The sequence below is a fragment of the Nycticebus coucang genome, chromosome 5, assembly GCF_027406575.1.
Source record: "Nycticebus coucang isolate mNycCou1 chromosome 5, mNycCou1.pri, whole genome shotgun sequence".
Taxonomy (NCBI): domain Eukaryota; kingdom Metazoa; phylum Chordata; class Mammalia; order Primates; family Lorisidae; genus Nycticebus; species Nycticebus coucang.
Window position 1 is genome coordinate 5,337,487 of NC_069784.1, and position 25,247 is coordinate 5,362,733.

Genomic DNA, 25,247 nt, shown 5'->3' on the forward strand with positions numbered 1-25,247 from the left:
CATTTGAATTCCAAGTTGTAAATAAGTGATACTAAAAGGAAATATTTGTTGTCTGTAGATATGGACATAAATTCTCTGGTTAAATATTCAATTGAATTATCCTCCCCACTCTGGATGAGGCCAGTTTTGTTTCCATTAGCATGTTAATATCAACATTTTTGACCTATAAATGTATGTGTTCTTTGGATTGTTTTTTTATTTGGTTGTAACATCTTACCAGGTCCTTCATTAATAAACTAATATATTCATTTTATAAGTTTATGAAAGTAATACTTTTCATGTGTTTCAAACTTAAGGGGACTTGCATTATATTTATATTTTGACAACAAAATGCAAATGTATTTCTTAGGTTGCACATAATTTAATTTCTAGAATTAAAATCTCTCTCTTGTTCTACTGCCCCAGCATAAACAGATGTGCATATAATTAGTATTTTGATGTAAATTGTCTCAACATCACTCAAGATTAAAATCAGCATTCTATTGTGACATTTTAAAAAAATGTATGTATATTCCAATCTCCATTTCCCCAAGAATTCTGTTGATTGCAGATGTCTGAAAAATAGTAGATTATCCCCAACTTGCCAGGTCTTTTGCAAAATGCTATATAAAAAGAAGATACATGTGATTATGACAAGATCTTCCCTTTAGTATGATGGGTCTGATACAACCCCAAGGCTGTGTGTCCAAAGCTATTTCATCAATGAACGTTTCATACTCCCAAAGTCTTAGATGAGAGGTACAATTTGTGATATATATATATATATTTTTTGGTTTTTGGCCGGGGCTGGGTTTGAACCCGCCACCTCTGGCATATGGGACCGGTGCCCTACTCCTTGAGCCACAGGCGCTGCCCGAGAGGTACAATTTGATTTATCTTTCAATTCCTTATCCTTTGGAGGCTTTGGAAAATAAAGAGAAGTCATAAGTAGATATATATCTATTTCTCTCTATACATATACATGCATAAATATATACACATGTGTTTTATATGTATAAACATATTTTATATAAATATATAAATGTAAACACACATTTTTTGGTTGTGAAGCAATGCGATCACATCTTTTTCTCCTTTCTTGGTAAGCTAAAAGGAATAGAAACAAATGAGGAGTAATTCGCCTGGCACGTTGGCTTAAACCATCTACTCGGTTAAAGCAGAACCTCCAGCAAGGGACTCAAATTTCTGATTCTCATTTTCTTTTTTTTTTTTTTTTTTTTGTAGAGACAGAGTCTCACTTTATGGCCCTCGGTAGAGTGCCGTGGCCTCACACAGCTCACAGCAACCTCCAACTCCTGGGCTGAAGCGATTGCCTCAGCCTCCCAAGTAGCTGGGACTACAGGCGCCCGCCACAACGCCCGGCCATTCTTTGGTTGCAGTTCGGCCGGGGCCGGGTTTGAACCCGCCACCCTCGGTATATGGGGCCGGCGCCTTACCAACTGAGCCACAGGCGCCGCCCTGATTCTCATTTTCTTCATGGATACATGACAATAATAACATCTTCTGCTCTAACTATTTTAAAGAGTTGGGAAAGCCTAAGTAGAAATTTCTGCCCAGGTGCTCTTCCATTCTAAAATGCAGGGTGGAGGCAGTCGTGATTCTCGAGAGTTACTCTAGTTGCGGGGTCTGTCTCTGAGGCACAGGTTCCGTGGACTGGAGACCTTGCAAGACCTTGGTGTAGCCTGAGGATGACCTGGCGTGAAGCTTCTAGGGAGAAGAATGGAAACCGGGCTTTTCTTTCTCTCCAGGAAGGCTAGAAAGCACTTATTTAATTTGTTCACCAACTTGTTCTCCTTACACCAGTGATGTCGATTTTTAAATATTTTAGTACATTCGGAATTATTAGGAAAAAAGTGCATATAAAAGTGAAGGCATGTGCTTCTTGGAAGGTGCAGAGGGAATACGTTGACTGGTGTTTGGATCACGTTCTATCTTGAATGAATTATTCTTGGAAATTTTATCTAAAAATTCTTACTGATATTTCTGCCTGACAAGTTAGAAGGAGTAATTATTTTCTGTATATCTGGATATGGTTTTAAACCATCTGTTTTTTAACCTGTAGTGTTCGGAGAGAAACTAACTCTGCTTCAGGTGCTAGATTTCTGGGTCTGATACTTGGTGCTTCAATTTCCACACTGTGAGTGAGTACAGGACGGAAGTTGAAAAGGGAAGAAATAATGAGGCAGTAGGGAAATCAGACATTTATTAGTGTGTTTTCATTTTTGTGTGTGCAGGGAATGGTTTGGTGGATATAGTTTTCTCAGAATAGCAATGAAAGTCATATTTCAAAATAGGTTATTAAACCAAGCATAGATCTCTGTTACAGTCGGTTGCTTTGTTTTATCTGCCACATTGTTCCCATTTGTTTGGTTGACTATCTTAGATGGAAAGATTTGGGAAAGAAGGTTTAAATAATTCATTTGGGGCAAGCTCCATTTGAAAACTCACAAGCTACCAAGCTACTGCTCTCAGTTAAATAATGTGTTTTCTTAGGAAAGCAAGGCATTTTTTTTAGTAAATTGGATCTGAACACCGTGAGGTACCCACTCTTGTATATTCACTTGTCTTAGGAAATTACACTCTGCGTGGCTTTTATGGGAGTTTAGGTGTCAGTTGCTTAGCTTGTAAGGCCGTGAGGCTTTTCCCATCAGTTTCTGTGGCTATCTCTGCTGCATTTTAGCAGGAAAAAGTTCCAAATAATTGATGATAAAATATCTCCAGAAAAATTCTTTTTAGGCTAGATGTCGTTCATCTTGTCAAAACTTTTGGGAATCCGCAACCGAGAGAAAGAATGTGGTATGGTGTCCTTTGAAACTTTAGCATCTTGAATTTTCACCCTGGTCTGCCTCGTAGTAAAAGAGAAACTAGTGTGACACAGGGGCTGTGGCAGAAATGAGGAAGGGGAAAGCAGATGTATGTTTGAAATATTGTTCCTTCCTTGTTTTTTCTCTTAAGCTAATAGAGTTTTAAAATGAGTCAAGTACATATTTTAATTGATAAACTGAGTTTATATTCACCTATTGGAAACAGTACAACATATTTTACATCAGATTATGAAATATGGATGTTTTACTAAAAGACAGGAAGCGTTCTTTCCAGTCTTTAAAGTAAATACATATTCAAAGAATCTTAAGGCATACCATTTATTCATATTCATATCTATTGAAATACTGTACATCCACATACTTCAATAAATAGTTAAAAACCTGACCTCTTTTTAAATCATTTCTGGATTTCAAAAAACAATTTTTATTGAAAAGAGTAAATAGGTAACTTTTGGCTGTGTCACAAAGCTAAGCACAACGGATAAATTAACAATTGTTCAGTAAATTTGATCAATATAGATGATTGGCTTTGATCATGGAGTTGCTCAGAGTTTTCTGAATTCACACATAGGGAGATATATATATATATATTTTGCCCTCTTCTAGGGCATATATATATATTTTGCCCTGAATTATCTGGTAATTTTTTCAGTTCTCTAGTCTACTTTCTAGACATAGCATAAATGTTATGATGAAGCATTATTTTTTCAGTTAAGTTATAACTCCCCCCAAAGTAACTTTAAGTTTAAAATTTCCTCTCTCAAATCTTTTGGTGTCTCAAAAAAATAAAAACCCACAATATAGAACTTGGGTAGTACTTTTCATTATGTAATTGAAATAATAGAAATAAATAATAGAAACTTAATGATGTAACCAGACTTATGTTTTGAATGAGATCATTGTAAAACATAATTACACCACTTGCAGTTAAATTAATAATGCAAATGAGTAAGTGAACTACCCTAATATTCTGGTTCTTTCCTTCCTTTCATGTACTTCCTCCCTTCCTTCCTTCTTTCTTTTCTCCTGTCCTTATTCCTTTTTCTTTCCCTCCCTCCCTCCCTCCCTTCCTTCCTTCCTTCCTTCCTTCCTTCCTCCCTCCCTTCCTTCCTTCCTTCCTTCCTTTCCCCCCTCTCCTTACTTCCTTCCCTTTTCTCTCTTTTTCTCTTCTCTCTACTGTCCTTTTTGACCTGCTGTTTATTCTTCTTCTTCTTTCTTTGAAAAAAAATTAGGGGTAACATAAGGAATCCCACAAAGGGAGCTTATGGAAGATATATGCTGAAATGAATAGCTAAAAAGAATTTTTATAGATCAAAAGATAAATAAATCTTATAAAATTGCTCTTCTGAAATTGCAACAATCTTGTACAGTCAGGACTGATAAAATGGAGTAATCAGACATTTTATATGTCCATAAATGTAAAATCATCTACTTGAACATTATATGCAATACATTCACACAAAAAAGCAAATACTGTAGCCTTATTTGACAATATTGAACTCATAAATACTCATGATTTCACTCTGTCCAGGGGCCTAAGGACTAGGGAATGCTGCTGTGATACAGAAAAACATAGCGAATACCTCCTCTATTTAAAAATGTCACTCAAGAAAGTCTCTTCTAACATAAAGGCAAATACATATAGCTACCGAGCTATGACTGTACCTCTGTCACGTTCTATGGGAAAAACACCAGACTCCACAAATTCGGAATCATGACAACACTTTGAACTAATTATTTGGTTCATCCATAGTTTATACCTCAATTGACCTCACGTTTACCCTACAGACCTTACAAAGAGGAGGTATTTTTAACTCTAGGAAAGCGGTCACTGTATAATATGCATTCTTGATCTGTTTCTTTCTCCCAAACAACGTCACCGATGGTTAACACCTTTGTGGTAGCACCACTATTTCTAGTAAGTAGATTATTACGGAGTGTGCCACTTTAAAGCTGCAATACAAAATAATACTGTGTGGTTTACTTGCTAATTCCACAGACAATTTTTTTTTGAAAAGCAAATAAATCATATCGGTGAAGTAATGCCATAAATTCATTACAGTTGGTGGATTTAATAGTGTTGTGCCATATTATTGCCGTTTTGTGGAAAGACTGTATATTTGTATATTTATGCCCCCTCATTTCAGATTCATTTTCTAATTAAAATGGATTTATATATGGTATACTTTGGGACTAAGTATTACTGGAAAAAATCAGTTTTCAAGCTTTCTCTTCTAGGGCAATATATTAAATATCTTAAATATGTACAACCACTGTAAAGTTTTTTGTCTCTAATTTTATTTGTAGGGTCATCGTCATTGCTATGATTTGCAAATGGGGACTGATTGGAGAAATCTAGGGGTTCTGACCCTGGTAACTTCATCAAACGTGTAACATGGCTTTCAAAGCTATGGTCTTTCTTTAGTAAACAGTAAACCATCAAACTTTTCCTGTGATGTAATACTTAGAGGAACAGCATTTTCCTTCAGAAATGTAAGCTTTTATTCTTTATAATAAAATACTTTCATATTCACAATAATTTAATCATCACTATATCTTAAGATACTCTAATCACTGGTGTCTTCTTAGAAATGATCTTATGTTACATATGTCATGTAAGAAGAAATAAAGCTTGGTGGTTTTTTTTTTTTTTTTGGCTTCATTTATTTGAGCTGAAATGGCTATGGAGAAAGATTTCATCGAAGATTTAGTTATTTCGGGGATTAATCTCCTACATATCAATGTGTGACATTTGTTAGAGTAGGTTTTAGAACTTTTTAAAACTATAACATATATTCCAGACTATCAACTGATATTCTCAGATGGAAAACATGTAAAATGCCCTTGTCCGCAGGAACCCTGTCTCTGTTGTACAAAGTCACCGACCATGACACCAAATTAATTATGAGCACTTCCCACTCTTACACTCGTAGGTGGTAGGACTTTGCGTCCTTTCTGATGCACCATCTTACAAATTTTGGCTCAGGGTAGTGAAAGGAAGAGATTCTGTATTGCTATGCAATCCCTTGAGTGAACTATGCTGTAATTTTGAAGGGAATTACTTCCCACAGAGGATCTAACATTTAGCTACCACTAAAGAAGCCATATGGTATATTTATGGTACTATGTTATTAAATTGTTTCTCATTAGAAAAGCTGAGTTTATTGTGGGACAAACTTCTCAAACCCCACTGGTAACGAGGAAGAGATTTTTTTTTACAGTTCAATAGCTCCTTCAGTCTTTAGAGATGGCGTATATAGTTTAACTTTATCATGACAGCTTACTTTTGCTTTCAAATTGCAGGATTTAGCAAAACAATTTTATATTAGTTGGAGACAAGGAGAAAAGTATTATTTTTATGAAGGCACACCCATGCTGAACTTACAGGGAAGAGAAGCCGAGCTGCACAGCCAGTTATAATACAAGGCTCATTCCTGAAACCTGAATGACATGCGAGCAGAAAAATCTAGATATGTGTTATATTTTGAAGAGATGATCTGAAGGCAATATTATTTGCTTTTTTTTTATCAAAAAAGAAAAAAATGCATCTTTTGTAAATGTGGATTGACTCGTATTGAAACAGGAAACAGAATGCCTGTATTGCAGCCTTAAAGAATCACATATTCACTGCAATATTCGTTTTTGTAAACTACAGCCTGCAACCTAGCAGACCATGACTGAATGCTTTTGAAAAGTTGTAGATTACAAACATGAAATCACAATTAATATCCTCTAAAAGTAATTTCAGAGCTTTCACGTCTTAAAAAAAGGACAATGTGTACTGCTTCACAAGGTAATGTAGCTAATCAAAAAAGAGTCGAATTAAAGTATTTACATAATGAGCAATTCTACAGAAGGCGATCGCTCCCATGTAAGCACTGCTGATTATATCCCACGCTGCTTTTAACAAACTGTACCAGATTGGATCCAGCCATCAGCACTTGCAGAGAATCCTTAAAAGCCTTTTATGGGTCTTTAAATTTATTGTAGAATGGCATTCTTCAGGTAGAATATGCTGGTGAATGAGGACAGTGTCAACACAAGGTACCAGCAGGAGAAAAGAACATCAGCGCTGCCGGTAATTCCATACTGGGCTGTACTTGGAGCTGGAAAGAAACGGAAAAGATTAAATCAAAATCCAATTTGCGTCTTTCAGCATCTCGACAGTAATCCAAAGGCAGCTGGGTGTGCTGGGGAGAGCACTGGCCTTGCTGGGGACTTGGGTGCACATCTGATTCTGCTCCGTAACAACGTGTGGCCCATCTGACTAACTGCCCTGAGCTTTTTCAAGGGCAAAATAAAAATATTAGGAATCATGTAATCCACCTCTCAGGGCCGTGGTAAGAATGGCCAATGATGCACACACGGCACCTTGCCCTGGGCTAGACACACGCTGAGTACTTGACCAAAAGCCACTGCCATCAAGACTCCTCTCTAAGTGCTGTAAATACTGCTACGAGTGGACAGTATCCACCTGTGCGTGTGTTTGTAGACCCTTTCCATGGGTTACGTTACGCACTGAACTAAATGCCAGGAAAAGAAAGAAGAGATTCTCCCTGAAGGGTCTTTTTTTTTGGTGGGGAAAGATATTTAAACAATTCTAATACAATCCTAGGAGAATTAGGTTTTTGTATGGGCATTTATATCTGCCTGGGCCAGGGAGGGATGACTGAGCAGAGAGGTTTACCCAGGGACTGTCACATGGGCAGAGGAAACAACACACGCAAAGGCACCATAGAGAGGAGGAAGCGGGTGTCCACCGGGGTCTTAAAGTAGACGCGTTTTGCAGGACCGTCCAGGTTGAGGCCTGAAGTGCAGAGAATTGATTGGGAGCTCTAGACACGTACAGTGACTGCTCTCACAGCGAAAAGGGGTTTAGGTTTTTATACTGAAGGAGGTTTTGAAGAAATCTGAAGTTGTCGAATGTCTGACTACATTTTTACCTCAGGAAGACCACAGTTTTAGCCATGGAGAAGCTCATGTGGTACTTGGATAACAGTCCTGTTGAATTTTCACTAAACTTCTAAAGGTTTCTCAAGTTTGGGACTCTGGTAGAGTCTACTGAGCGCTTTCCACTTCATCTCACAACAGGACGGTTTCCTGCTTGCACGTGAATTATAAATACTGTGTTTCAGAAATTGCATTGTCACAGGCATGCTCGGACTTGCTGGAGACAGATTCTCATTTGCCATAATAATAATTATCAGAGTAAAAATGAAAAAAAAAAAAATTCCACCTACATACGTTTAACTACCTTTTCTTAATGAAACCTGGATTTCAAGCACTGTTTCCTAGTACGAGTTGAATAATGTAATACAGAAATAAACCATTTCATCCTTAAATCCATAACTCAAACCTAAGAGCAGCTTTAGTCACACAGAGTTTGAATTACCAGCAGGTAGTTTTTAATGAAACTTTCACAAATGACTATATTGCTATGAACAAGAAGAATAAATTGTGTTGTTTACACCTCTAAGAAATTAAAGGGGATGAAAGATGCCGTGGGCCCTGCCAGGGGGACATTTCCTTGACAACGCAATTATTGAATCCAGTTGAGCGGGATTCAAGTGCTGAGGTTACTACTTTTTAATAAACAGCAAAATCAACTATTTAATGCATCTATAAAATCACAAATTTGTTTTCTAGAAAATGAAAAGATGATGAAGAAAAGTCTATTGCTGAACACATAACTTTTCAATTTTTGATATAAAAACGTCTAATTTAAAACCATGGAACTACTCTTCTTTTTTGACACCTAGAAGAATATTCTAAATATAAACAATAATTTAATTTGGACCTCAATAACAGCTGTGTCAGAGTTGTTTTTTAAGAATAAAAAAGGGTAATAAAACTAGTATAATAAAGGACCAATAATAAGCAAAGCATAGAAAATGATTCATAAATAAGAAAGACATTTTAGAATCTAAGTATAGAAAGCAAAAGTAAGTTATTTGTCTCATCATGACAAACTAAGTAGTCGACTAAGTGGGCAGAACATTAAGGCCCCTCAAATATCCTTATCCATCCTTTAAAATGCATTTGGGGGTAATCTTTCTTGAATCTCCTCTCCTTCAACAAGCTGGGCTGAGTAACTCTTGTGTTTCATGGGACCATATAATATATATTCCTCTATTATACAACTCCCACCACATTGCAAATATTTGTTTACATATTTACTCCCCCTACCAGATTGTAAACTCTCCCAGGTCATGTCTGATTTATCTCTGTGTTTTCAGACACAAAGTCTGGTACAAGAAGATACTCAAGAAATGTCTAAGACTAATCCGGGATGTCCAACCTTTATTTTCTCTGCACTTTGGAAGAAGAAGTGTTATCTTGGGCCACACATTAAATACACAAATACTAAAAAAAAGCTAATTAGCAAAAATAAAAAAAAAAAGATCCGTGAATACTTTTTGTGATATCCAACGCCACAGTTAAGCAAAAATTTCCTCACAAATGCGGCCCCTATGTTGCAAGTTGGACACTACATTTAAGTGAATGATTCAATCAAATAAATGAATCATTCATAATTGAAATAAGTATTTCTTTCCTATAAAATGGCATGTTTTCTGAGGGAAACACATGCTCGTTGGCTAGGTAATATATTACAGTAATACACTATCATTCATTCAGCAAACTTTATTGAGCTAGGTGTCAAGCGTTGTAGTAAGTGCTGGGATTGTAATGGTTAATTAGGTACATATGGTCCTTTTGTTAGTGAATTTTATTTACTCCCATCCGTACTCCTATTTGTCAGCTATCTTCGCACATAATAAATGTGTTAAGAAATAAAATAACTATTAGCTATTATTAGAAATCAGCTTCTTGACTCTGCTGCTTTAAAAAGAAAAAAATACCCTTCATAACATAATATTGAAAAATAAAATTCCTCATGCTAAATTAAGTGTGCCTCTCTTTTCCCATCTTACTTAGTAACTGAAAACATCACATTTACACATTTTAACATCCCAACCAAGAACCTTGGAAGCAAGACATTTTATTTGTATGTTCTTTGATACTGAACAGAGGCCAGTGTTTAGTAGGGACACAGTAAATGTTTGCTGAGTGTTTACTGAGTCACATCCATTTCTCCCACTGTCATCACAAACTATCAGGGGACACAATACCTTGACTTCTTTCTTCAAAGAGAATTGTCTTTCCTCACCCATACTTTACTGAATCTTTCTTCTCTTTCTAGTTTAGGCTTATTATTATTCTATTTTAATCTATATGGGGAAGACTACCTTCCTTTGGCACTGTTTAGCAAGAAGATAGATTTTTAGGTGGATTATATGAGCAGAACATGTGTTGAACTTTGTAACATCATTCTCTCGCTGCAAAAGACAGTGGGCAGAGAGGAACCCTGGGACTCCAGCTGCAGCCTGAATTCCTTGGGAGCCCCTGGTTGTGGGTCTGGATGGCCACAGCTAGTGCAGCTCCTCTGCCGTGTTTTCAGCTGTCTGTAGACATCATATTGCTATTTATCCCAAGTAAAGTTAGAAGGGATAGGTCAAGTGATCAGAACTGTAGATGGGCTATGACAAAGGCTTTCGTTTCATTCCGAGTGACATAAGGAGACATGGGAGACTCTGATTATTTTTAAATGATCAGATTATACCAGAGCAGGCAAAGGTAGACCCCTTTTTCGCTCACAACCTCCAAGAACTCCCCAGGCCCAGAGAGTGAAGCCAAAGCTTTCCAGTCGGTGTTCAGGGACCTCTGTGGCCTGGTTCTGGCCAACTCATGCAGACTCCCACTCCCTTCTCTCCAGGCTCCTGAGACAGTCTCTGAACACATGGAACGTTTCCTTACCAGCTGCCTTTTTTACGTGCTACCTCCTTAAGCCTACACGGCCTTCTTTCTACTTTCCTCTCTATTTATTAAAGTCCTACTCCTTAAAAGTACCACTTTCTCCATGAGGCCCTTCCTAATCTCTCTAATAAGAATTATTAGTTGTCTGCTTATATCTGGATTCCGAAATACTTTCTTTCTTTTTAACTTAAAATGTTATTTTATATATACATACAGGGTGTCCATAAAGTTCACATGCTATTTACAATGTAAAACTATTTTAAATTGGACAAGAACATTCCAGACACCCTGTGTGTGTGTGTGTATTTTTTTCCTCCAGTGGACTATAAGCATCTTGAAATTATAGAGCATTCCTCTCTATAGTATTTGCCTCTAAATCTTATAACAGCTGTGTTCAATAGATGTTTATTGAATTAATGTGGAAAAATATTCCTAAGGATGCATTGTTTTGAAATTGAACACCACTTTGATAAACTATCCTTGTTCAATAGTTGCTCCTATGATCTCTTGTCCTTACGGCACAGTGTCGGACGGGGAAATCATTCCGTTTCTTTCCTACCACCAATTTAATTGTTTTTGAGAAAAATGAAGAAAAGAGAAGGAAAGTTTAAATTGAGGAGAAAGAAAGGGGAAGATAAAGGAAGAAGAAAACAAAAGGCGAAGATTTAAAACACACACACAGAGAGAATACTTATCCCCCGAGAGATGATTTCACGCTCTCCATTGTATTAAAAAAAAAGATAAAGAAAAAGAAGGGGCTGTTACGGAGACTGTTCTGGTGTGGTTTACAGATCAGAATTAAAAATAAAATAGAACAAGCTGGTTGCCATGCTCTAAAGGCATCACAGCTTCCTAATACGTGCACTTTGGAGTCAGAGGACATTGGTTTAAATTCCAACTCTTTTCCTTTCTGACTCCACAAAAGGAATCACGTTTCTTAACTTTTCTCAGTTCAGTGTCTTCATCTGCCCAGGAGGACAGGAAGCCCCTCAGAAGTGCCTGTGAAGATAGAGCGTGTCAGTGCCTGGAAGGCAGGCGGCTGCTCCTGACCCAGCCTGGCCGCTCCCTGGGGGTTACCTGGGCACTCTTCCTCCACGCAGTCCTTCAACAAATCCAGTGTGTGCTGGGCGCCAGGCGCTCAGAGGCAGCCGGGAAGGCACAGGCAGCCGCGGGCCTACACAGCTTTCCACGGAACAAGCATATTTTACTTCCCCCTTGATCTAGACTTGGCTAAATCTGTGTTTCTCTGGGTTTACAGGGTTTCTTCTATCTTATCTTACATTTTACCTCTTCTTGTCTTCTTTGGGATGATTTTTATTTAATGTCATTTACTGCAAGATCATCGCCATTTTTATTTTAATTGCCTCCTCTGGTTTGTAATCTCCTCAAAGTCAGGGAGTGTGACCGGCATGCGGAGAGTGGTTTCGTGGCTGAAGGAATGCCCAGGAGCCTGTCACACCTGGAGTGGAAGTGACCAGGCTGGACGTGACGTCCAGGCTGCTGGGGTCTCTCCTTGTTGTCAACAGGAAGGTCCAAGCTGAGTCCCAACATAGATCTTGCATCCGTCTAATCACATCATCACCCCATTACTTACAGCTGCTGCTGCTATTTTCGGTCTTGGCACTTTCCCCTTGTTTTTCTCCAGTTTTTATTTTTAGGCAAGAGCAAATGTAACTGTGAGATATTTAGTTTTGGTACAATACCAATTACTTGCCTAGAAATTTCCTTAAATTCCTTAAGCTCTAACTAAACTAGCTTTAAGTCACATTTTTAAGATTTCCATTGTAATCTTCAGGAGAGTTACTTAAGCTATATTAATTTATCAAACTGGCCTCAACTTAGATTTTCCGGAGGAAGCTTGTAGCTTAATGGGAAGTGAGCGATTTACACCCAAATAAAGTTTCATGCAAAAGAGAGTGATTAATGTGACTCAAGATAGAGAACACATTAGTTTACTGAGGAATCATGCACCATTGATTAGATCCAATTGACAGTGTTGATTGGATCTAACATTGATTAGATCCAATCCTATTTCGTTACATACTGTGGGAGGAGTTTGCTCAAAAGATCATTTAATCCTCTCTTATTCAATATCCTTCCTCATCAGCAGCTGCAGGGGATATCCGGAGACTCAGAGTACACCTCCCCCCCACTTTTTTTGGTATCACTTAATTTTATCTAAACACTGGACAAAAAATAGGGGAGGAAAAGAGCAGCAGAGGGGATGTATTCTGCAATAACCTCTGATTGGTGTGTGTAGAAGAATCAGGCAGGTGGCAGCTCAGGTGACATAATTACATTCCTTTCTGTTATTTCTGTGTAACTAAAAGGCCAGGTCCTGAGATGGGAGCTAGCTCATCAGAGACAGAGCACAGACAAATCTTACCTTCTCCCACACACCTCGCACCTGTGGCTCCGTGGCTTCCAGGGCAGGGGCTTAGTTTGTGTGAACCTTGCTGCTCTCTACCTTAGACCCTCTGCGATCTTCCTCCCCTGGACTTGGGGTTGCAGGGATGCCTGAGGGACACGGCTGTCCTGTGGTGGTGCTAACAGTGTCTTTACAATGTTTTCAGTTTTTTTTATTTGTTTAGTCAATACCTTCATCGTGTCAAATACTTCTAGGAATGTGGGCAGATAAACATACCCTGGTCTACTTTTCAGGAAGCTCTCAGTCTCCTAAAGCTTAATTCGTGAGCCCCGACCAAGGTCACTTCCTCTTGGATTTTGGGAAAGGATGTAAAAATTGGACAAATGGCCTCAAGTTCTTGCCAGGCAGCCTCCTTTGTCTTGTTTAGAAGGAATCAGGCTAACAAGTGCACATCAGTATTCTCTGGAACTAGAGGCCTAAGCTTGCAGAAAAATTTGTACGTAGATACTTTTTTAAAAAACATTTTAGATTTTTACTTTTACATTTGATCAAAAACTGAATGCTCATCTTCAGGAAGTTTCAACATCTTCAACAGACTGAACCTTTACACGCGTACAATTTTAAAATAATTATTTTCACAGAGTGTCTTTCTATTTTGTGTTATAAACAATGAGAAAGCGTAGAGAAATCACCCCATTCCTTTCTCTTTTTGACTGGTGGGGTTTCCCTGCAAGCTTGCTCCGAGCTACTATGAAGCTATTTCTCTGGTGGATCACTGCCCTTGAGTTTTATTCTGCCGGCTGAAGAGCCATTTTGACAAAGTTGAAGGTGTCTCATCCCATCTATTCAGCATCAATTCCATTAGGAATTCTAAACATATGTTTGTCTCAGTTACTACCCCTATTCAGAAATCTGCCTATTTGTATATGCTTTTATCTTTTATCTGCAAATAGTCAGATGAAACTCTCCAAGACTATTACCCCTAATTTGAGGTAAGGAGAATAAGAAGCAATCACCCAAATAGAAACAAATTCCACTGCCTTTTCTGTCCTTCCTAGTTGTTAAAATAAAGTCTCAAAGCTTGCATCGTTCATCAATGTTTTCTATGTATGTTGGATTTTTTGTTCACTCTATTTCTGGAAAACCAGAAGTAATTTACATGAATATACAGCAGCTTTGTTTTGAAGTGTGTTGTCAATATGGGTAATTTTGTATGACCCTAGACAGTCGTTTGAACTTGGCACGGTTATGCATACCAGGTTGGTTTGCAAATGGGTTTCTATATCAGTCTTTATATATATCCGAGTACATATGTATATGGGTGTATGTGTGTTTTAAAAGCTGGCTTTGTTGTGTGAAATATATGTACACAAGACACACAAAAAAATTGCCTTTACTACACAGATTTTAGTTTAAGAATAATTTAGCTTAAGAAAAGAAGGCTTTACAGGAATAAAAATAGAAACCCAGCTGTATTCTTAAGGTCACTGATAATCACTGCCATCAGCTGTGTCTTCCCTGTGACACAGCGAGTGTGGGGAGAAAACGGGAGAAACTGCAAACTGGAAAGCATTTTTGCATGTTAAATAAATTCTTAAGTTTCTATATATGTGGCTATGTGGGTGTGAAAGTTTTATGTTTTTATACTACATAAGGTGTCTAAACTTGGAGATTTAATGATAACATTGTCTTGTTCATTAAAGTTTATTCTTTCCATCTTTAGTGTTTAAGAAGTTTGTCCTAAACCAGCTTAATTTCTTTTTTTTTAAACAAATTTATTTTTTTTTTCGTTTTTTTTTTTTTTTTTTCTTTTGGCCGGGGCTGGGTTTGAACCCGCCACCTCCGACATATGGGACCGGTGCCCTACTCCTTGAGCCACAGGTGCCGCCCATTGTCCTAAACCAGCTTAATTTCTATTGTTCTGCATTAAGAATCAAGAATTTCATAAGGTTTGAATATTTTTTCTATTTTTTTGAAATATTCTATTTAGCTTTAAGGCTTTCCCTCCCTGTTTTAAGATTGTCAAATGCGATGAAGGCCAGTGATTGTCGCAGGGGTCCTCGAACTGTGGCCCGCGGGCCACATGAGGCAGTGTGATTGTACTTGTTCCCGTTTTGTTTTTTTTACTTCAAAGTAAGTTACGTGCAGTGTGCATAGGAATTTGTTCATAGTTTTTTTTTTAAAAACTATAGTCTGGCCCTCCCACGGTCTGAGGGACGGTGAACTGACCCCCTGTTTAAAAATTTTGAGGATGCCTGGTAGTCTCATTTATTTAAATTGTTCCACCTGTTATGCCCAGATTTTCCTATTTTCTAATCCTAACACTCTGGGAGGCCAAGGCTGGCGATCACCTGAGCTCAGTATGTGAGACCAGCCTGAGCAAAAGTGAGACCCTCGTCTCTACTAACAATAGAAAAACTAGCTGGGTGCTGTGTTGGGCACCTGTAGTCCCAGCTACTCAGGAGGCTGAGGTAAGAGGACCGCCTGAGCCCAGGAATTTGAGGTTGCTGTGAGCTGTGATGCTACAGCACTCTATCCAGGGCAACAAAGTTAGACTCTGTCTCAAAAGAAAAAAATGATTTTATATGGAGTACGGGAGCTGCTGCGAGCTTCCCTCTAGCTACTCTCTCAGTCCTGCTGCTGACACCTCTCCCCACATCCTCATGGGCATCACAGAGGCAGGAGGACCGTTCTCAGATGTGCCCAGGCCTCCTCCACTGCATTTGGGTAGTGCTCACAGTCTGCCTTCATCTGGGACAGGCCTCTGTAGCTGTCTGTTTAGAAATAGTAGCCATGGGAGTGGCGCCTGTGGCTCAGTGGGTAGGGCGCTGGCCCTGTATACCGAGAGTGGCGGGTTCAAACCCAGCCCCAGCCAAATTGCAACAAAAAAATAGCCGGGCGTTTCAGTGGGTGCCTGTAGTCCCAGCTGCTCGGGAGGCTGAGGCAGGAGAATCGCCTAAGCCCAAGAGTTGGAGGTTGCTGTGAGCTGTGTGATGCCATAGCACTCTACCCAGGGCAACAAAAGAAAATCTGTCTCAAAAGTAGCCATGTTCCAACATCCATCTCAAATGCAAACTGCTCACAAATTTAGACCCTACTAGAATCCTGATGGGTGGTGGGATTAAATTAGATACAACTGAGGGGAGAATTCGGGCCTGCCGATCCCCAAGCTGCGTTTCTGTGGAGCTTCCCTGAATCACCACCTGGCTCCTGCCTCTTTCTTTCCATAGCCATTTGCTTTTTACCTATACTTTATCACTCTTGTGTGCATCTTTTTCAGAAATGTCTTAAGTTTCTTGGAAGCAAGGATCATATTTAGTCTGCATTTGTATCCCTCATGACATTTGATCAAGTGGTTGGCACTGTCATAATCTTTATTACAGAGAACTAAAGTATAGAAACATTGTTTTAATTTCTGCATTTTGATGAGATTTTACTATAAAACTTAGAGGGAAAAAAGAGTACTACAGAGAAGATTGGATGAATCAAGAGTTCAGGACTTGGATTGTAACCTGAAGTTTTTCAAAAGAAGATAAACAAATGTCCAATAAACATATGAAAAATGCTCAGCATCATTAATCATCAGGGAAATGCAAATTGAAAGCACAATGGAGTATCCTCTTGCCCCTGTTAGAAAGACTTTTATTGAAAAGTTCAAAGACAATAGACGCAGAAGGAAAGAAACACTTAAACACACTATTGGTGGGACTGCAAACTAGTACAACCTCTGTGGAAAACAGTAGGGAGATTCTTCAGAGAACTAAAAGTATGAATCAAGATTTGATCCAGCAATCCCACTACTGGGCATCTACCCAAAGGAAATAAATCTTTCCATCAAAAAGATACCTGCACCGTAATATCTATTGCAGCATGATTCACAATTGCAAAGATGTAGAACCAACCCAAGTGCCCCTCGTTCCTGAGTGGATTAATACAATGCGGTACCATGTACCATGGAGGACTGACTACTCAGCCATCAGTAAGGGTGAATGGATGCCATTTGCAACAATTTGGATGGAACTAGAGACCATTCTCCTTAGTGAAGTACCTCAAGAATGAAAAAATAAACTCTGCATGTGCTCTTATTAAATTGGAAGTAACCTATGAACACAAGTCTGCATGGAGGGAAACTTTATGTCCCTCAGGGGGAGGGCAGAACTTACCTAATGGGGACAAAGAGCATTATTTTGGGTGAAATACACCCCTATGACCTTTCACCCAAATGCTTGTGTCTCAAGCATTATAAAAACAATCTATGTAACCAAAAACATTTGTACCCCCTTAATATTTTAAAATGAACAAAACAAAACAAAATGCAAAACAGAAAAATACCAAGACTATAATAGGTCAGGACTTGGAACACAGACTTCTATTGTAAAGTAACAGTGGTTCTGTCTTATTGAAAAGAAGAATCTTGTCCTATTGGACATCTGTGGAGATGTTATCCCGTGAATACAGAGTGGTGCACCCAGGAGAACTGTAAGGATCACTCATGTCTGTAACTTCTACTTGAATGTGTGGTTTATGGATGGAGACTGTATTTCTTAACAACCCTGCATACCAAGTTCTGGTTTAGCACCCTGTTGACTCAGTTGTCTCAGCTGAACAAAGGCAATAAAATTATCTTCCTTCTAGTGTTGTGATAATTAAAGGATACAACTAAGTAAAATACTTCACAGAGTGTTGGGCAGAGTGAGGTGGCTCACGACTGTAATCCCAGCACTCTGGGAGGCCAAGGCAGGTGGATCGCTTGAGCTCAGGAGTTCAAGACCAGCCTGAGTAAGACTGAAACCTCATCTCTACCAAAACTAGCCAGGCGTGGTGATGGGTGTCTGTAGTCCCGGCTACTCCAGAGGCTGATGCAAGGGGATCAGCTGTGAGATACGATGACACCATGGCATTCTACCCAGGGTGACAGACAGAGTGACACTCTGTCTCAAAAGAGAAAAAAAAAATCAAGGTATTGACCTAAGTTTCATTAAATGGTAGCGTTTACAATGTGTTAAGAAGTATTTACACAAGAAGTATCAACCTAAGCATGCAGCTTGACCCAAGAAGAAATATTTGGTTGTTGGGGTGAAGTCATGTGTACCTCAAAGTCCTGTACATTTTGAACAAAAACAACTGCATTGATAATATCCTTCTTCTAAAGTGTAGCTCTAAATGTGAAGATCAGAAAACTCATTCGCTGGAGAGATAATGCTCCTGTTGTCTACGCTGTCGTCCTGAGGGCCCCCCATTTGTGCCACTGTATGGTTTTCATAGATAGTTTCTCTAAGTAGATCACAGTCTCTTAAAAAGAAAAACACCCATGTTCTTTATCTCCTTGGTTTGCAACCTATGTCTCTTCTACTTGGAAGCACCTTCCAGCACGTCCTCCTGATTTTCCAGCAGGATCTGACATATTTTTGCTTCTCCTTAGGAGCCTAGCTCAGGGTCACCTCTCTGGCAACTGAGTTGATCCTGGCTTCACTTGCTCCCTGCCTCCTGGCCCCCTGGAGTCCAAATTCACGTCTGCTGACCTTGCTCACAGACTTGCTTCCTCGCCTCCTCTGCTGTCTCCTAAAGGACCAGGATCAGACTTCATGTTCCTTTTCTCCTTTCCTCCCCCCCAGCATCTAGCACAGTGATTGTAGATCATGAGGGCTCAGTAAATAACTGCTTTTTTTTCCTCCACATGAGATGAATTTGCAAAACATGCTTGACCCGCACATGTTTTGTGTCATGTGTTACACCCTCTCCTTACTTTTCTCCTGTAGCTGTTGCTATGACAACTGGACCATTCTATAGGATGCTCTTCTGAGGGTCCTCAGTAGGAGGGAGCCAGTGACACAGCAGGGGTCAGCTCAGTGATACACTCTCAGATTGGTTTCCCTCATCCCCTAGGTCACTGTTTCAATCAGTGTTCCTTGAATGTTTTTCCCAATATAATCACGTACAAACCAACTGCTCATTTGGGGGCAACCGAGACAAAGAGAGCTCTCACATATGAAGAGGAGAAAAGCGGAAGGTTGTAGACACTGTGTGAACTGCAACACCACATCCCCCCCACAGTGCTGGGGGCTGTGCACATAGTAGGTGTGCAACAAATTACCTCTAGATAAATAAACGTGTTGAAAGTCACTAATTACCCAATCTCGTTGCCACCATTTCTCTTGGCTCATGATAATTCTCTTAGTTGCATCATTTTTATGAGGTCTGTGTTAATTATACTGTTAGCAAGTGCATACTCCTACTAATGAAAAAAAGGTCTGAAAATCTTAATTAAATCTGGTATTTTTTCCCTCATAGATTATATCCCTCGAATATCACCCACTGTTTTATACTATCATCATTTTAGTTTCCGCTATACTAGCAACATTGCCTAATGAAAGCTCTTGTACTTCTTATTTACTTAAATGCACTCAAGGCTCTTATTTTTTATTATGATTTCAATTATAAAATAATCCCCTTCCTTATGACCTTGAAATGTTCTTTCCTCAAGGCTCTATTTATACCTAAGGTGATCCAACCTGTAACATGGAAAAATGAGAAATATAACTGCTATGGCAGGAACGTGGGGACATGTACACAAAAATCAGATGTCAGGGAGTTTTAGTCCCAAGGAGGATCCAGAAAAGAAGGAAAAAAAACAAAACAAAACACAATCGGTGAACATGCATGGTGAGGCCAGCACTGACCACATTCTGCAATCTGGACTCACATTGAAATTTAAGAATGTTTATTAATTTCCTTTCCCCCAAAATGACTTAATATGTTGCTCATAATTTTTTTGGTATTAGTCAATAAATTATAAAAAGAGAGGTGGGCATTTTAAAAACTATTGCATTAAAATACCTTATCTCTGACTAAAAATAGATCAGGTATGAATATTGCAAATTTGGCCATTTACATTACTGTTCGAAAGAGTTTGTCTATAATAGAAATAGCACTTCCTGTACTAATAAATGTGTTAGTCTATCAGCATTAGCATATGTCCACTGTTTATTTGGTCACAAAGCACTAGGAAAAACCTTGTCATTTCATAAGATAAAGCCTTTATTTTATTAAGAAATGCCTCTACTTTAGCAGTATTTTCAATTATCTTTACTTAACCTTAATGGATACATTTAAGCCTAACGCTGGACAGTTGATTTTTTAGACTTACATAAGTTAGAAAATAAAAACTTAGGAGCAAGGACTTTTGCTCCGGTATTCACATCATTTCTTCACTAAATGCTTAGTGAGCATCTGCTGGGTGCCAGCCACAACCGTCACTGATGACTGCCCAGATGTGGGCAATACCTCATCTTTAACTTTAAGGAATTTACTGTGAAAGAGAAAAAAAATGTTCTACTCTAGAAGAAAAGGAATTATTTTTTATCAAATCATATATTATTAGAATTCCAGGAATAAAAGATGCTTTCAGAGAATCTATTCTCCTTTGTCAATGTACAACTAAGTCAGAAATTGATTTAGAGAAAGACATTTTAGACTTATGTCATGTTAAAGCCAAAGAAGACTGAGGCCTGGGGAGGGGCAGGTTACACAGAGAATTAATGCAAGTGTCCAGGCTTCGAGTTTAGTGCCCTTTCCAGCCTATTCACTCTTTTTTTTTTTTTTGAGACAGAGTCTCACTTTGTTGCCCTTATAGGGTGCTATGGCATAGCAGCTCATAGCAACCTCCTAGTCTTGGGCTCAAGCGATTCTCCTGCCTCAGCCTCTGAAGTAGCTGGGACTGCAGGTTCCCACCACAACGCCCAGCTGTTTTTTAGAGACAGAGTCTTGCTCTTGCTCAGTCTGGTCTTGAACTTGTAAGCTCAGGCAATCCACTCACCTTGGCCTCCCAGAGTGCTGGGATTACAGGTGTGAGCCGCAACGCCTGGCCCTCTATTTACTCTTATTTTCAACTCTTACTCTTATTAAATGTAGCAAATGTAATCTTAAAATGTTTCTAAATATAATATGATCAAAATATGTTCATAGTCTAGTAAATTGTCCAACAGATACTTCATTAATTGGGCATCTCAACGAATGAAATACAAAATGCATTGTAAAAGAGAATTATTTTCGAAATACAAAATGTTGTAGATAATTCCCAAGATCTAGTCAAGGGCACTTTATCTGTATCTCTTATACTGTGTTCAGCATGGACTTTTAAAAAATATTTCAAGCATAGGAAGCTCCTCGTAAGTATCTCGTGGTCAAATATTAATGATACTGGAATAATTGTTATATTAGAAATCTGTTATGGGGCGGCACCTGTGGCTCAAGGAGTAGGGCGCCGATCCCATATGCCGGAGGTGGTGGGTTCAAACCCCGCCCCGGCTGGAAAAAAAAAAAAAAAAAGAAATCTGTTATGAATGGCAAAAGAGGAATGTTGCATTGAATAAAAAGAGAAGGCTTCTATAGAATTCTGCTGTGTATCTAGAATGTGTCTTTATTCATCATTTTCTCAAAGGTACACATGAAATCAGAAAATTAGTATTCAGAACATCTCTGCATAAAATGCAGTTTTATTTTTTCAAGTGAAGTAGCAGCTTCAGCTTATTATTCATGCTTGAGGTCAGGACTTGAAAATTTGAAAAATGGAAAAGGGATTAAGGGAACCATATATTCCTAGAGAGCAAAACTGTAGTTTAAAAACAATAAATGTGTCAATTTGGTTTCATAGCAGTAACTTTTCTATATCCTAGTACACCTATATATAAGCGTTATTGCTAATGAAATGTGTGCTGTATTTAAATATATGTGTCCTAATATAAATTTCTTTTAAATTTCACAATAAATTTAATTACATTCAAAATTAATAGAGACTTTTAATATAATTTTAATTGTCTTGAAAAAATTCTAAAATTCCTTGCAAGTTTATGTGCAAGACTTAAAGAAAGGTATCATAAAAAAAGCCATCACATATTTTGGTGTATTCTTAGAAACAACAGGTTATTATAAAACAGTTCGGGCTACATAATTGCACTTGGGTATGCCTTTTGTAATCTTAAAAGGAAAAGATGGTGATTATTTGCTCCTTTCATCAAAGAGGGAAAAGATGTTAAATGTTAATATTTCATTGTTATACTTTTTTTTTTTTTTTAAAGATAAAGGGATATAAAAAGGACGTGGTAAGCTCTGTGCATATTCCTGCCAGTTTTCCTGGAATGTCCTATTTTAAACTATTTCCTGTCTATCCCATTTCAGCCATTTTTCTCGTATTCTTCCCATATGAACAGGATGATCTTTGGCAAAGTTTAAGCGTGGTGGTAACTGCCTGCTTAACAAAGAGTAGCTTTATCCACATGTTTGAATTAGGAATAAAAACTCACCAATTATACAAATAGAGGTTTCATTAAGCAGCATCTCTGTTTATTACAGAGTGACAATAATAATCCTTTTGGGCTTCTATTTAACACTGAAAACAAATCCCAATCCCCCATGTCTTTGATGCAGCTGGCTGCGCTGGGCATAATGTGTGATGGACAATACCAGTGCCTATTGTTACAGAGCTGGCTTATTTGTGTATTGAAAGCTGCATTCAGGTTTGCGTGGTTCAGAATGTCCAACGAAATGCACAAATTGACTAGTTTAATATTCCTCAATTTGTCATAATGGTTTTTTGTGTGACTGTTTTTCTTATTTAAGATTGCTATAATGTCATTTTTATTCTTTAAAGAATGAGGCGAAAATTCCTATGAAATCTCAAAGTTGAATGCTAAAGACTTACATAAGTTAGAAAATAAAAAACAAGTGCCCGGGTCAAGCTCAAAGTCCCTTCCAGGACTATGAAAACCAGCTCAGAGTTAGTCTAGGCTTAGCGGCAATAGGAGAATAGCTCATGAAAGACTTCGTTTTAGTCTTTGCTGACAATGAGATAAAACAAGACCTAGGGGTATTCTGCAAACGTTTTTGTGGCTGAGAAGTAGTGAGTGCTGAAAACAGTATTGAAACATGACCAATATACTGGGAGAAGGAATGGTTTAGAGATCGAAAGCTTCACAGAAATATAAACACGCTTGTTTTGGAGCCTTGCAAAGACATCTCTTCATGTTGGACATCTTAAATCCCTTTCTATTCCTAAGTGTGCTTACTAAATTGTATGAGTCTACTAATTTCAATTATCCTTTAAACTTAAACACCCTTCTCAAAATACATTTATACCATAGAATTACACATGGGTTTGTTTTTAAGTTATGGAGAAAAAAATCTGAGTCTGTAAATATAGATTGATCCCCTGATCAGTGAATTATCAAAAGATTCACCAAGCCACTTTAAAATAAAAAAAAAAAATATAAAATCCTGGAAGGAAAATAACACATGTCACTGTTTCTTAAGTGTCAATTGGAGACAGATGTATCAATAAGGCACGTTGTTCATTTAAAGATATTACATTTTCATCTTTTTACTGGTTGGTAGAGGTCATTTTTTCAGCTTAATATCCAAAATGACAAAAGTTAGAAGCAGAAACCCAAAAGACATGTCAAGATGAATTGACTGCGTATCAGATGATCAGGGTAGGAAGCAAGTGCTTGTAGCTTCCACAAGGGTGTTCTGGAGACTTCTGAGAAGCTCTTACTTGAGCAGGAAGCCTTAAAGCATCCTAGGAACTAGCAGGGCAGAAATTCTTCTACAGATTCAAATGAATCTCCCTTGAATTTATTTGTTTTTAAGTTGAGTTTTTGTTTAGATGGCATTCTATAATTCTATGCTTTATCTGTTACTCATGTTTTCTACAAACCTTTTCCCCACCTATAAATACAGTAAGAACAAGGGCTTCCATCACAGACTTCAGGGGGTCAACACTACTGTTCTACTTAGTTGAAAGGAAATAATCATCACCCACTTATAAATCCAAGATTACTCCAATTCCACACTGTGCATTGAATGAGATCATATGTGTATATATGTAATCTCTCCAGAGTACAGAGAGACAGCCAGACCAGAAAACCTTTGTACACTCCCCTACACACACCTTTTAAATGTGAAATGCCTAAATCTGAACATTTCCCAATGAATAACTGATCCTAGGCAGCACATAACCACACTCATTTTCTAACTCTTCTGTGGTTAAATAATAAATAGAGATGATACAGAAAACAGGCACCATGGCAAATTGGACAAATACAGAATTTACAGTGACAGAAAGCTCAGTCAAGCATCATGTTCATGATACATAAAGTGAAAATTGGGACGAAAAGCATCAAACATTCCCTTGAGGCTCATGATTGTGTAAGAGGGTCCTTTGGGTCCCTGGTATATCACTGTCTCCTCTTGTCCTAGCTGTCACTCTCCTACTGCTCACCGATGTTTGGACTGTACCAGATTTATTTCCAACAACTACCGAAGCTACAGGAACACATACGTTCACACATAGATTCACACACACGTACGCAGTGTGAGAGGCAGAGAGTGAAGCCCTGGCTTATCTTACTTCTTTGAAGTTGTAATTTAATATTGTTCCCAGTGGGAGTAAAAGGTACCCCTTAAAAATCCTTTTTTATATACAAAAACTAAAGTCCACATATTTCTTTTCTTTGTACTCTTTCGCCACTTAAGCTGTTTTTTGCTACTGATCATGAGTGAACAGAAGAATGGATGGGATGAACAAAGCAAGCCTTTGAGTTGTTCCTGCCATGTAAAGTTACAGTGAATAGATTACATGGAGAAAAGAATAAATGTAGAAACAACCTAAATCTTTTTATGGAGATGAGGTAGAAAGCAGTCTCCTTTGGAATTGCTCCTTTCGATTATAAGAGCAATTCATGTTGAAAGTCACTATGACAAATCAGCCCATAATTTATTTTAAGAAGTCAAACTAGCAAGATCAAGTGTACTGTAGGTGGTATTTCATCTTATCATATTAAAACAGTCTTCCCAAATGTAAAAGATAATCTCAACTGCTGTGTTCTGTAAGCAAGCAGAAAATTATGTAAATCTGATTTCCTTACAGTGTGCTTGCTATCTCTTTAAAGCTTACTAAATCATATCCAGATTTGTAAACACAAAAGCACTGGCTCCAAGATACATTTGCTTTTCAAATACGCAGAATGCAAAAAGGTATTTTGCAGGGTGTAATTGAAAAATTCCTATCTGTTTTCAAAAGCTAACAAATCAACGGTTGTGTGAGATTAAAAAAAAATACAAAACATCACCTCTTTAGTTATTAAGGGCTTAATTGCTTCCTCATAATGGAGTGTGACAATGTGATTGCACTAAGAACAGCATCTGCTTTGAAAACCACGTTTAAACGCCGGGGAGGAGCAGGG

The 25,247-nt window shown here is 38.2% G+C and overlaps 1 protein-coding gene across 1 annotated transcript in view; it reads right to left on the reverse strand.

Moving 5' to 3' along the window:
- Positions 1 to 2,987: 2,987 nt before the first annotated feature.
- Positions 2,988 to 25,247, reverse strand: part of NEGR1 (neuronal growth regulator 1) — an 837,414-nt gene continuing 815,154 nt past the window's right edge. Inside the window, exon 7 of the mRNA XM_053592246.1 lies at positions 2,988 to 6,931. Coding sequence (XP_053448221.1) covers positions 6,807 to 6,931 — 125 coding nt within the window. The 3' untranslated portion in view covers positions 2,988 to 6,806. The remainder of the gene's footprint in view (positions 6,932 to 25,247) is intronic.